We start from the raw sequence: 12,551 nt of genomic DNA, 5'->3' as shown, positions 1-12,551 counted from the left end.
ACTCTGTTACACCGGAAGCTTTGGCCTGGATATCTGACTTAGATATTGACATTTGATTTGCTACTACCATACGAAAGAAAAAGAATGGAAGACGACTTTCTACAACAACTTGCATTTCTATAGCGCCTTTAGCGTAGTAAAACGCCAGAAGGCGCTTCACAGGAGTGTTTTAAAACAAAATATGACAGAATGCGATATTAGGTCAGATGCCCAAAAGCTTGGTCAAAGAGGTAGATTTTAAGGAATGTCCTAAAGGAGGAAAAGGTGTAGAGAGGTTTAGGGAGGGAATTCCAGAGCTTGGGGCCTAGGCAGCTGAAGGTATGGCTGCCAATGGTCAAGCGATTAAAATCGGGGATGCGCAAGAGGCCAGAATTGGAGGAACGCAGAGATCTCGAAGACTTATAGGGCTGGAGGAGGTTAAAGAGATAGGGAGGGGCGAGTCCATGGAGGGATTTGAACACAAGAATGAGAATTTTAAAATTGAGGTGCTGCTTAACTGGGAGCCAATGTAGGTCAGTGGGCACGGGGTGATGGGTGAACAGGACTTGGTGCGAATTGGGATAAGGGCCGAGTTTTGGATGAGCTGAAGTTTACCGAGGGTGGAAGATGGGAGGCCGGCCAGGAGTGTGTTGGAATAGTCAAGTCTAGAGGTAACAAAGGCATGGATGAGGGTTTCAGCAGCAGTTGAGCTGAGGCAGGAGCAGAGTCGGGCTATATTACAGAGGTGGAAGCAGGCGGTCTTGGTGATGGATTTCCAGTTATTATCATCTTTAAAAATCAATCATCTTTTTCTCGAAAAGGCAAGGTTAAGGAATAAAGTTAAGCAAAATTTGTTTGACAACAGAAAGAACCCAACACAATCCCATCTTCACACTGAGGACACCCTCCATCGTGTTGTGTGGCACTACCACCGCGCTAAATAGGATAGATTCAGAACAGATCTAACAGCTCAAAACTGAGCATCCATGAGGCGCTGTGGGCCATCAGCAGCAACAGAATTGTATTCCACCACAATCTGTGACCTGATGGCCTGGCATATCCCTCACTCTACCATTACCTTCAAGCCAGTGGACCAACCCTGGTTCAATGAGGAGTGTAGAAGAGCATGCCAGGAGCAGCACCGGGCGTACCTAAAAATGAGGTGCCAACCTGGGGAAGCTGCAACACAGGACTACATGCATGCTAAAAAGTGGAAGCAGCATGCTATAGACAGAGCTAAGCGATCCCACAATCAAAGCTCTGCAGTCCTGCCACATCCAGTCGTGAATGGTGGTGGACAATTAAACTAACAGGAGGAAGAGGACGAGGAGGCTCCATGAATAGCCCCATCCTCAATGATGACAGAGCCCAGCACGCAATTGCAAAAGATGAGGCTGAAGTGTTTGCAACCACCTTCAGCCAGAAGTGCCGAGTGGATGATCCATATCGGCCTCCTCCCGAGGTCCCCACCATCACAGAAGCCAGTCTTCAGCCAATTCAATTCACTCCACGTGATATCAAGAAACGGCTGAGCGCACTGGATACAGCAAATGCTATGGGCCCCGACAACATCCCAGCTGTCGTGCTAAAGACTTGTGCTCCAGAACTAGCCACGCCTCCAGCCAAGCTGTTCTAGTACAGCTACAACACTGGCATCTATCCGACAATGTGGAAAACTGCCCAGGTATGTCCAGTCCACAAAAAGCAGGACAAATCCAATTTGGCCAATTACCGCCCCATTAGCTTACTCTCAATCAGCAAAGTGATGGAAGGTGTCGTCGACAGTGCTATCAAGCGGCACTTACCAATAACCTGCTCACCGATGCTCAGTTTGGGTTCCGCCAGGACCTCATGACAGCCTTGGTCTAAACATGGAGAAAGGAGCTGAATTCCAGAGGTGAGGCGAGAGTGACTGCCCTTGACATTAAGGCAGCATTTGACCAAGTGTGGCATCAAGGAGCCAGAGTAAAATTGAGGTCAATGGGAATCAGGGGTAAAACTCTCCACTAGTTGGAGTCATCCCGAGCACAAAGGAAGGTGGACATCGCTGCAGGAGTTCATCGGGGCAGTGTCCTAGGCCCAACCATCTTCAGCTGCTTCATCAATGACCTTCCCTCCATCATAAGGTCAGAAGTGGGGATGTTTGCTGATGACTGCAGTGTTCAGTGCCATTCGCAACTCCTCAGATAATGAAGCAGTCCATGCCCAAATGCAGCAAGACCTGGATGACATTCAAGCTTAGGCTGATAAGTGGCCAGTAACATTTGCACCACAAAAGTGCCAGGCAATGACCATCTCCACAAGCGAGAGTCTAACCACCGCCCCTTGACATTCAACGGCATTACCATCGCCGAATCTCCCACCATCAACATCCTGGGGCTCACCATTGACCAGAAACTTAACTGGACCAGCCACATAAATACTGTCCAAGGTTGGGTATTCTGCAGCGAGTGTCTCACCTCCCGACTCCCCAAAGCCTTTCCACCATCTACAAGGCACAAGTCAGGCATGTGATGGAATACTCTCCACTTGCCTGGATGAGTACAGCTCCAACAACACTCAAGAAGCTCGACACCATCCAGGACACAGCAGCCCGCTTGATTGGCACCCCATCCACCACATTAAACATTCACTCCCTCCACCACCGGCGCACTGTGGCTGCAGTGTGTATCCATCTACAAGATGCACTGCAGCAACTCGCCAAGGCTTCTTCGGCAGCACCTCCCGAACCCACGACCTCAACCACCTAGAAGGACAAGGGCAGCAGGCGCATGGGAACACCATCACCTGCAAGTTCCCCTCCAACTAACACACTATCCTAACTTGGAAGTATATCGCTGTTCCTTCATCGTTGACGGGTCAAAATCCTGGAACTCCCTCCCTAATAGCACTGTGGGAGTACCTTCACCACAAGGACTGCAGCGGTTTAAGGCGGCGGCTCACCACCACCTTCTTAAGGGCAATTAGAGATGGGCAATAAATGCCAGCCTTGCCAGTGACACCCACATCCCAGGAATGAATAAAAAAAACAATCAAGCATCCAAAGCAGCACCGTTACCTTCAACAGGTCCTGGGGTTAAACGCAGCACATGCAGGTCAGAAACGGATGAGTCGACATGATCAAACCATGCAGATGAAAGACAGGATCACATGTTAATGTACCAGATTAATACAACCTCCAATACACGGTGAGTTATACGAGGATAATGGATAACTGGCAGTGAGCATGCAGAGGAACAGAGAGAGAAAAATTTACATTCACTTGGGAGAGGCAGGTTACAAGTTTGCATTAATCATTCTCCATATTCTAAGCTCTTGATTTTGGATTTTCACCAGTCAGCGGGCACTTAATCCCACAGGTGAGGGGGTGGATGAAAAAAAGAGGGGCCTTCATCTTGGGGTGTAGTAGAATAATGGGTCAAACTGCCTAGCATCTCAGTGATGATACATAAACTGTCCTTTCCCCTCTGGGACCGGGTGGTGCAGTGGGTCACACACTGCCTTTTCCCCTCTGGGACCAGGTGGTACAGTGGGTGACACACTGTCCTTTACCCTCTGGGACCAGGTGGTACATCGACATTTGGAATCTGGATATGGTTCGAATTAGATATAACTGAAAGGCTGCTCACTGCCAACTGTACTTAAAATGAGTTGGGTGCAATCTCAATGCAGTTACTAGTGGGTACAAGTCCACAGAACAAAACTGCCAATAATCTGGCATTTAACTGACTATCTCAAAGAAGCCACAAGAATGGATTCTGTGAAAAATGATTTAAAAATTTACAAAAAAAGCTATTTTTCAGAATTTGAATGCTGGAGTGGAGCAGAGCAGGAGCTTTACTCTGCATCCAACCAGGACTACAACTGTCCAGGAAATCGTGGACACTAAGTACTATGAGTGAAAAGAATCAGCTCACAAACACAGTCAAAGTAGGCTTGTTTCAATAGAGATGTTTATCAGTGCAGGGAGTTAGAGAGGGTGAGAGACTTGGAGAAAGGGAGAGAGAGCACATTAAAGACAGAGTACACAATAGAGACAGGAGCCAAGAGAGACGCAGAGAAATGGACTGAGACAAAAGGGCCGCATACACGGACAGAGTCACGAACTGATTCATCGTTCGTCGGACATCTCCCACCATTTAAAGAATATTACATTTTATGTTTTAAGGCAGAGATAACCAGGGCACAGAAGAGGTAGATGTAAAAAAAATACACTGCAAATGTTTTAATTCTGCTTTGGGATACAGATTAGCTGTTAGTTTGTCTCAATACACAAACCACGAGAATGAGATTGGTGTGACTGTTGCACCTGCTGGGAATTTCTTTTGAAAAACAGCTGTATTGCTTTAACAGTAGTGTTATTAGTACTAAACATATATCTATGAAAGAACACTTTAATGAGACAGTGCCAATCTATCAGAGACTTACACTTGGGGACACTTCAAGAAGGAGTTGGATATATTTCTTAAGGCTAAAGGGATCAAGGGATATGGGGAGAAAGCAGGGACAGGGTACTGAATTTGGATGATCAGCCATGATCACATTGAATGGCGGAGCAGGCTCGAGGGGCCGAATGGCCTACTCCTGCTCCTATCTTCTATGTTTCAATGGCACGGCCATCTCGAGTAATCTGGCCTTTTCGTCTTCCCTCTGGAAGAATGGGCACTGGGGTTTTTCCACAGGCTGGAAATTAAAGGCCTCCAGGGAATCTGTATACAGGGTTTCTCAATGGCTCTGTAGCTCTGTTACAGGAAGTGATCTGGGGAGGACAGAGATTTACTATCACTAGCACTGCTGTAATACACTGAACAATAGCCTTTTACAGAAATGCTCTGACAACAGTGCACTAGGTTGCTACTTCACTTACCAAAAGTCAATGTGAAAAATACAACCTTTTTCCTATGTGTATAGATGGGAGAAAGAACAGAGGGTTCAGAATGATGCTTTACACATCGGAGAATGTGGGGGGAGGTGACCTGACTAAAATGGCAGCACAAGGGCACAAATTTCCTGATGCCCGCCAGTGATTTTCCCTGCTATGGAGATGGCATATCCTATTTTCATGGGGGGGGGGGGGGGGGGGGTGCGGGTGAATGAGGAACATCAAATCGAATTTCATGATTATAATTGTGAACACTTCTCCCTCTCTCCCTCAAAATGACACTAATTTTAACAGTACACAAGGCCAATATGCAGCAGTTTGACATATGCACTGCATAATTAATCATTTTGTCTTTAGCTACAAGCTCAATCACAGGCTTCAGGTACAGGAAGCATTGCTCCTAAAGCCAACCTGGAACTCTGGTGGTGAACAGGTCAGGTGACCCCGCTCCAGCTCCGCCCTCCTCCTCTTCCTGAAACTCCAAGTTCTCCTCTTCTCCGGGTGCCAAGATTTTCCTGTCACACAATAAGAACAAATCCTTGTGACGCTTCCCAGCCTCTTGGGCAGCACATCTACAGTGCAAAATGAACACAAATACTACAGGGTATTAAACCTAAATGTCAAATTTGGGATTGAGCAGATGGCGAGTTCCTTTTTGTTATGGGCATCTCTTAGTCAAGGCTGAACGTTAAGCATCCATCAGTTCAATGCAGCACTCCTATGCCATTAAACATCTGATCCAATACCATGGGGAGTTTCGATGGACTCCTACCCCTTGGAGAGATCTGTAAGGATGAATGGAATCCTTGCCAATAGAATATTAGTTACCAAGAAGCCTTTTAAAATTAAAAGGAGGCCAGTTATATGTTCGTTGAATAATGGGACTCACTGGAATAATTAAGAAGCTATGGAATAATCTAGCAATGGAATAACACTGGCCATTCAACCTTTCAAGCCCACTCCGTCCAACAGCCAAGTCACTCCTGCCTATGGGAGACAACTGCTGCTGCACCCTCCTCCTCAAATATCGGGCTCGGTCTGTGATGCCACCCACAGTTGAATAATTTTCCAACATACAGCATCGAGGCTCACACATGAATAATGGTCTCTTGGACAAAGCACCAGAGGGCACTAGATGACTATGGAATCTGTGCCTTCAGGGGAGGAGGGGAGGATAGAATAAAAAAGCATTCTCTATGCAAAAGCTATTAACAGGTAATATTTAATAAAAAATAAATAAAATTATTTAAATTTAAATACACTGCCAGAGAAGCACTAACTGGAATAAACAGCCAAATCCCAACATCTGGATGCAGGGGTTTAGAAAGGAACTCTATCCTTAATCACATCAACGGTGCAGAACTTCATGCTGTTATGGGGCTACGAGGAAAAGGGGTTGGGGGTGAGGAAGAGCTGATTCTAAACCTCTGCTCACAGGTACCACCCACCTAAGTAGAACATGGTGACTGGTGCAAAGACAGTTCTCCGAGTTCCCCAACACACTGATTACCCAACTGACTCTTCATGTGTTATGTGGTCAGTGAGTATTGGCAAGCTATTTGGTTATAGGAAGCATCAGAGTGCAGTCCAATTCTGTCAGTTTCTGCTATTGACAGGGCGGTGGGGAGGGGAGGGGGGGGGGGGGTGGGAGAAAGCGAAAAAAAAATTGATAGACAGCAATCAGACACAGGAACCCTGGCTGATTTTTCCCTCCCCTCATATGAGGGCAGAGGTTAAATGTAACACCTACAAGCAGCCAACTCAATACAGACCAGGGATTGACCTTGGGTTCAATGCCCTTGCAATCCATTTATCAACGGACCTCTAACCAGTCATTGGGAAGCAAAACAATAAAAGGTGACTCGGGGACATCAGCAAGTGTTCAATACTCTCCCTGCACTGTGCCTATCTGACTTCAACAAACAACATTAAATTGGGGACAGCAATGTCTTCAGCTAAGTGATTAGACAAACCTAGGTTCCTTACACTACAATAAGAATTCACTCAGCCATGAAGCATAATGCAGTACAATCTTAGTTATTCACATAAACAGTATGAAAATCGGCCGACACAGCAGAAAATGTATTAAAAACCGGATGAAAAGCAAGCTCAAGCCCTGTTGCATGAAGAAGCACGGACAATTCCTGATACTCTGCTGGAAAATGGCATACCAAAAAAAAAACAGAACAGAAGCAACTCATTATCAAGATGGATGATGTCTTTTTAAAAACAAGGAATTTGAATGGAGAAGAGTGTTCAAATTAAATGGTTTACCTTATAGGGACAGGCTGAACATCAAAAGGAAAATCTTTGTTATAAGAAAGAATGTTCTTTACAACTGTAAAAAAACCAAACCAAAGTTTACTATTAAAAGCAGTACTAAGTAAACACAGGGATTTAATATCCAACCCCCCTCAATCGTGTTTAAAGATCTCTGATTTAATCTCCAACCCTTGAATTGTGTTGAAGGGGCGGATACAGAATCGTAAACGCCAGTGGGATGACCTGTACGATGTAATCTCTGTTGCCCAGTTTTTATTCAATTTACCGTCACAGTCCCGTGCTTTTGCACACAGAAGAATAGGCTCATCTTTCAGGATGTGGTTGATCAGATTGCTTCGTTGACACCATCTCTATTATACGAGCAAAAATATTCAGAGCACCTTTTCAATGAAAACATAACAGTAGAGATTGGGGACTTTACTCAGCAGTTAATAGGGCAGATTCCACATTTCTCCCCCAGCTATTTTTAAAAAGGGGAGTTTTCTCCCCCCTCTCTCTAGGTACCCAGGCTAAGCAAGCAACATACTCCTGGATCCCTGCCAGTGCTGGTTTGATAACAGGTTGTTAGGAGATGCAGGCTGGTTGCTTGGGGTGATGCTTCCTGGCAACCAGTTCCAGAGTGACTTTAGGCAAACTTAACAAGCAGGTCCTTTGCATCTTGGGTGGCGATGGTGTGACAAGGAGAAACCCAAGAATATAAAATACTGCAAGAAGGAGTCTCATCCTCGAAAGCGGCAAGTATGATGGGGCATTGTTTCAAGTATGTCTTTGGTGTCAACCCTGGCTCAGTGATAGCAATCTTGCCTCCGAGTCAGAAGGTTGTGGGTTCAAATCCCACTCCAGACACTTGAGCACATAAACCAAGCTGGAACTTCAGTGCAATACTGAGGGAGCGTTGCACTGTCAGTAGTGCCGTCTTTCAGATAAGACGATAGACTGAGGTCAAGTCTGCCCTCTCAGGTGGACTTTAAAGATGCCATGGCACTATTCTTACTGGATGGAGCAATTCACAATCTCATTCAATCCTGTCCTCACCCACTCCCAAGTCCAGGGCTGCTGAGGCTAAATATAGGACCAATTATACTATTGAGTAATGATGAAAGGCTAGAAGGTTAGAGTTTTTATTCTTGAAAGGAGGTGAATGAGAAGGGACCCTATAAAATTATGCAAGATACTAAGTGGAATAGAAAAGGTTAATCTGAAGCATAATTTTAAGTTGAACTATACCTTTAGAACAAGGATATAAACTGGGAAAATGCAAGTTCAGGACTGATGGAGGGGGAGGTCAATACCTGAATGGTTTCTGGGTAGGAGAGTGGGGGCAAAAATTCTGGAGCTACTCAACAGGCAGGTAGATGCTGTGATGGGAAGAAGGGTGTATAAGGTAGAGACTACAGGTTTCTATGACAGGATTAACCAGATAGACCAAATGGCCTCATTCATCTGTACTTTTGTGAACCATCATCAAAGTATAATCTGGTTATCTAATTGTATTGCAATCTTACGTTTATATAGTGCCATTAATGTGGAAAAACATCCCAAAGTGTTTCACAGAGATGTAATCATGAAAATTGGATGCTGAGCCAGAGATATTGAGAGGTGACCAAAAATCTTGATCAAAGAAGTGGTTTTTGAGCAGGGCTTTAAAGGAAGGATTCCAGAATGTGGGGCCTTGGCGACACATGGCACATCCGCCAGTGGTGGGGCAAAGGGAGGGGAGGGATGGGCGAGGCCAAAGTTATACGAGTGGAGAATTTGGGGGGGGGGGGAGAAACACAGTCACACAAGTCCATATGACCAAATCAGATATACCCAAAGCGATCACGCTAAATGGCTCCACGGTAACAGGAATGTGACACTAGCAATCAGCAACAGATTACAGTGGTGTGAAGATTTATTGGGGCCAGATCAAACATCTGAATCGCTCGCAGAGATACACAAACATCTGAATCGCTCGCAGAGATACACAAACATCTGAATCGCTCGCAGAGATACACAAACATCTGAATCGCTCGCAGAGATACACAAACATCTGAATCGCTCGCAGAGATACACAAACATCTGAATCGCTCGCAGAGATACACAAACATCTGAATCGCTCGCAGAGATACACAAACATCTGAATCGCTCGCAGAGATACACAAACATCTGAATCGCTCGCAGATATACACAAACATCTGAATCGCTCGCAGAGATACACAAACATCTGAATCGCTCGCAGAGATACACAAACATCTGAATCGCTCGCAGAGATACACAAACATCTGAATCGCTCGCAGAGATACACAAACATCTGAATCGCTCGCAGATATACACAAACATCTGAATCGCTCGCAGAGATACACAAACATCTGAATCGCTCGCAGATATACACCATCTGGGTGTTTATAGGATGAAGAGTAAATGAATTATGGGTATCTGAAGTTCATACAGAGTTTGATTCCTACTTTGTGGCTAGACAACACTGTACTTCTTACACTACTACATGTGGTACAAGAAATACTTACTTGGCTCTAATGTCTTTAGATCTTCCAATTTGAATTCTTCCTGAGACTGCGTTGTCTGTATAAAATTAAAAAATAAAGAAAGGAACTAATGTCAATTATGTCACAAAACATCTACTTCACACGACACATCCGAGAGCAATTATATATCTAGAATAAAGGAAGAACAAACTTATATTGATATAAGCACCTTTCAGGACCTCAGATGTCCCAAAGTACGTCACAGCCAATTAAGTAGTTTTGAAGCTTAGTCATTGTTGTAATGGCAAATGTGGTCGTCAATTTGCACACAGCAAGGTCCCACAAATAGCAATGAGATAAATAACCAGATAATTGGTGATTGAGTGATAAATATTGGACAGGACACAGAGAGAACTCCCCTGCTCGTCTTTGAAATAGTGCCATGGGATCTTTTACATCAACCTGCAGGGGCTGTCTCATCTGAAAGGCAGCATCTCCAACAGTACAGCACTCCCTCTACTGCACTAATGGATATCTAGCAGTGATTACAATTGATAATCTAAACAAAGGATTCAGATAGTTTAAGTTACCTTGATAAAATTGCAGCAAATTTGCTCAACCAGTCGCTTACTTCCAAATCGGTTTGGCCATATCAAGCCTTGCTTTTCTTTGCTAAAACAACTCCAGGATCACCCTGAAGGACAAAGATAACCCCAGCTCCTTTAATCTACTATCAATCACCTCCTTAAATCCATCTTCCCTACACTCACTTCTAACCCAGTGTGAGAAGCTAACAGATTTCTTCATCCCCAAGGCAGACACCGGCTGTTCAGCTGCCTCTCCCGCCCCCTTGCCCACTAAGCTAAACCGCACCCTTCTCCCTCTCTAAACCTGAAGCCCTCCTATTCTCTCTAGTTTCTCCTAATCTTCCACTCTGCCCGCCCTTTCCAAGATCATCTAGTTTACAAGACCTACCTCCTGCTGCCTCAATCTCATCCCTACTAAACTCTCGGCTACCTAACTTCATTACTTGGCTCTTATGCTAGCTAACATAGTTTTGAAAGGGAGAGAGAGAGCCATTGCTATCACCACCCCTCTCTTCCATTAACCCACTTTGACCCCTCTGTCCTTAGTAAGTACAGTCTCATCTCCAACCTCCCTTTCCTCTCCAAGAACCTTGAATGTGCTGTGGCTTCCCAGATCCGTGCCCATCACTCCCACGAACGCAGTTCTGACAACAACAAAAAATCGACCTGAAACACAACTGACTTCACCTGCACCACCTCCAGAGTCCCTCAATGATCCATCCCTGGCCCCCTCCTTTTCCTCCTCTGCATGCTACCCCTTGACAACTTCATCTGCAGAAACAAGGTCAGCTTTCAGATCTACACCAATGGCACCCAGCTCTGCCGCTCCACCACCTCTCTTGAGCCCACCCCCACTGCCTTTGTGCTGTCAGGCTGCTTGTCTGACATTCAGTCCTGAATGAGCTGTAATTTCCTCCAGCTAAACATTGGGAAGACTGAAGCCATAGTCTTCATTTCCCAGCACAAACTGCATACCCTCACCACCGATTCCATCCCCCTCAGACTGGTCACAACCTTGGCATTACGCTCAACCCTGGGCTGAGCTCCGACCTTATATCCTCTCCATCAAAAGACCACCTACATCCACCTCGAACATCACCCGCCTCTGCCCCTTCGTCAGCCCATCTGTTAAAACTTTCATTCATGCCTTACCTCCAAACTTGATCATTCCAATGCTCTCTTGGCCAGCCTTCCATCCTCCACACTCTATAAACTTCAGCTCACCCAAAACTTTGTTGCCTGTATCCTATCCTGCACCAAGTCTCGCTCACCCATCATGCTACTCCTGGTCCCCCAACATCTGTTCCTGGGACTAGGGACAGGGTCACTGGCAAGGCTTGGAAGCTAAGCAGAGCCAGGCCTGGTTAGTACCTGGAGGGGTGACCATCAGGGAAGACCAGGTGCAGAAGGTCACGGAAGGAGCCCCGAGGAGGGGCGGTTGGTGAGAAGGTCACGGAAGGAGCCCCGGGAGGGGCGGCTGGTGAGCAGGCCCGGGCGTTGGGCTGAAGATTGTCGGACAGGAGGAATGGTGGAAATGGAATGGCGGCGCGCACAGACGCAGCGGCTTTGCTTCTCCCAGGACAGTGCTATTTACGTTTAATGTTAATGTTATTTGTACTGGACTCATGGGAGCTTGCTAGATCACATTTCGTTGTGCATTGTACAATGACAATAAAGTTGAATTATTATTATTCTCAAATTTAAAATTTGCATTTAAAGCCCTCAATGGCCTCACCCATTATTGCACTGACCACTGCTGTGCTCCAATATTAATGCGGACATTCATGGTATTAGTGATATTACCTAAGATATACAGGATAATTGGGAGTGTATTGGTGAAAAATCGATCATCAAGATTCCTTAATTTTTAGTTTAGAGAATGAGATGAAATTAGAAACAGTCCAATTTCTCCAACTGTAGGGTTTGCATTGGATTTGGAATAAAATGCAGGGTTTCACTACTGGAACCCAGACATTAGGGGCTCGATTTTAACTCCGGTGCGGGGAATTGTCGGGTTCCCCGAATTTGGTGTTTCCCACACAAATCTAAATGGGTCTGTGAGATTGATGCAATTTTAACTCAATTGGCCAATTGATTTCCAACGTGTGGGAACCCTTGGCAAATGAGTATTTCCAGTCAGAAAGTCACATAATATGACGTCATTATTGCTGCTGCATTTAGAGTCTGCAATAAGCCTTGCTTCTTCTGCAGGTTGCCAACCTTTTGGTATTTGCTGATACACTGAGCTGGAAGCAGAATGGCAAGAGAAAGACCGAGGTCTGCACCCCGTTTTGACGACGTTGCCCTGCGGGCTTTAGTGGAGGGAGCAAGAGCTCACAAGGAGGTGCTCGTCCC

At 45.5% G+C, this 12,551-nt stretch overlaps 1 protein-coding gene across 2 annotated transcripts in view; it reads right to left on the bottom strand.

The window, feature by feature from the left end:
• Positions 1–12,551, bottom strand: part of aida (axin interactor, dorsalization associated) — a 65,611-nt gene that overhangs the window by 19,186 nt on the left and 33,874 nt on the right. Inside the window, exons 4-7 of one of the 2 annotated variants that reach the window (XM_085998027.1) lie at positions 9,652–9,706; positions 7,136–7,199; positions 5,273–5,376; positions 3,038–3,049 (exon numbers count right to left, since the gene is read on the bottom strand). In XM_085998027.1, coding sequence (XP_085854153.1) covers positions 3,038–3,049; positions 5,273–5,376; positions 7,136–7,199; positions 9,652–9,706 — 235 coding nt within the window. The remainder of the gene's footprint in view (positions 1–3,037; positions 3,050–5,272; positions 5,377–7,135; positions 7,200–9,651; positions 9,707–12,551) is intronic. The other variant, XM_085998028.1, reaches the window with a different exon arrangement.

This window comes from Somniosus microcephalus, chromosome 9 (assembly GCF_052327205.1).
Source record: "Somniosus microcephalus isolate GS21.2 chromosome 9, FLI_Smic_1.0, whole genome shotgun sequence".
Taxonomy (NCBI): domain Eukaryota; kingdom Metazoa; phylum Chordata; class Chondrichthyes; order Squaliformes; family Somniosidae; genus Somniosus; species Somniosus microcephalus.
This window is presented reverse-complemented; position numbering and strand designations above follow the sequence as displayed.